The 645-nt window shown below is 47.3% G+C and overlaps 1 protein-coding gene across 3 annotated transcripts in view; it reads left to right on the forward strand.

The window, feature by feature from the left end:
- Positions 1-635, forward strand: part of Gnb1 (G protein subunit beta 1) — a 74,171-nt gene extending 73,536 nt beyond the window's left edge. For 2 of the 3 annotated variants that reach the window (XM_031379753.1, XM_031379755.1), the window contains 2 exons: positions 227-342; positions 529-635. In XM_031379753.1, coding sequence (XP_031235613.1) covers positions 227-333 — 107 coding nt within the window. In that variant the 3' untranslated portion in view covers positions 334-342; positions 529-635. Of the gene's footprint in view, positions 1-226; positions 343-525 lie in introns of all 3 variants that reach the window. The other variant, XM_031379754.1, reaches the window with a different exon arrangement.
- Positions 636-645: the final 10 nt, after the last annotated feature.

Consider the following 645-nt stretch of genomic DNA (forward strand, 5'->3'; position numbering starts at 1 on the left):
GCGTACATCACCATAGCCTGGATTTTGGTTGCTCTCTTAATAGAAGTGGCCATACACCTAAGGCTAATTTCCACTTGGACAAGAACCTTCACCCTTGGTAGTGACCTTCCTTTGACCTCTTTTAAGTGCTTGCTGTACCAAAGTCTTGGAGCGTTGTTCATCCAGACGAGCCTCCTACTATTGCTACAGCATCACATATGTTTGTGGTTATGCTTTTCTTTTGCAGGTGTCTTAGCTGGACACGACAACCGAGTCAGCTGCTTGGGGGTGACTGATGATGGCATGGCTGTGGCAACAGGGTCCTGGGACAGCTTTCTCAAGATCTGGAACTAAGGCCAGGAGGTAATGGAGCAGTCCCATTTTCAGGACATGACATTTTCCTACATGGGTTGTAGATTTACAAAGATATCTTGTTGATCTGGCATTGTAGCAAAACAGAAGTAATGGCCCATAGCTGTGATGCAGACAGCAGTGGGAAGAGCTCAGGTTCTTTTCTTATGCACTGACTCCAGGCTCTGTTCACAGCAGCAGGTGGATGGATGCCATGGCGACTGGAAGACCATTCCAACCTTGAATTGATACAGCGATAGCATATCCTATCCAACCATACTAACGTGGACACCCACACCTCCCCTCAGAACTTCA

This window comes from Mastomys coucha, unplaced genomic scaffold (genome assembly GCF_008632895.1).
Source record: "Mastomys coucha isolate ucsf_1 unplaced genomic scaffold, UCSF_Mcou_1 pScaffold18, whole genome shotgun sequence".
Taxonomy (NCBI): Eukaryota; Metazoa; Chordata; class Mammalia; order Rodentia; family Muridae; genus Mastomys; species Mastomys coucha.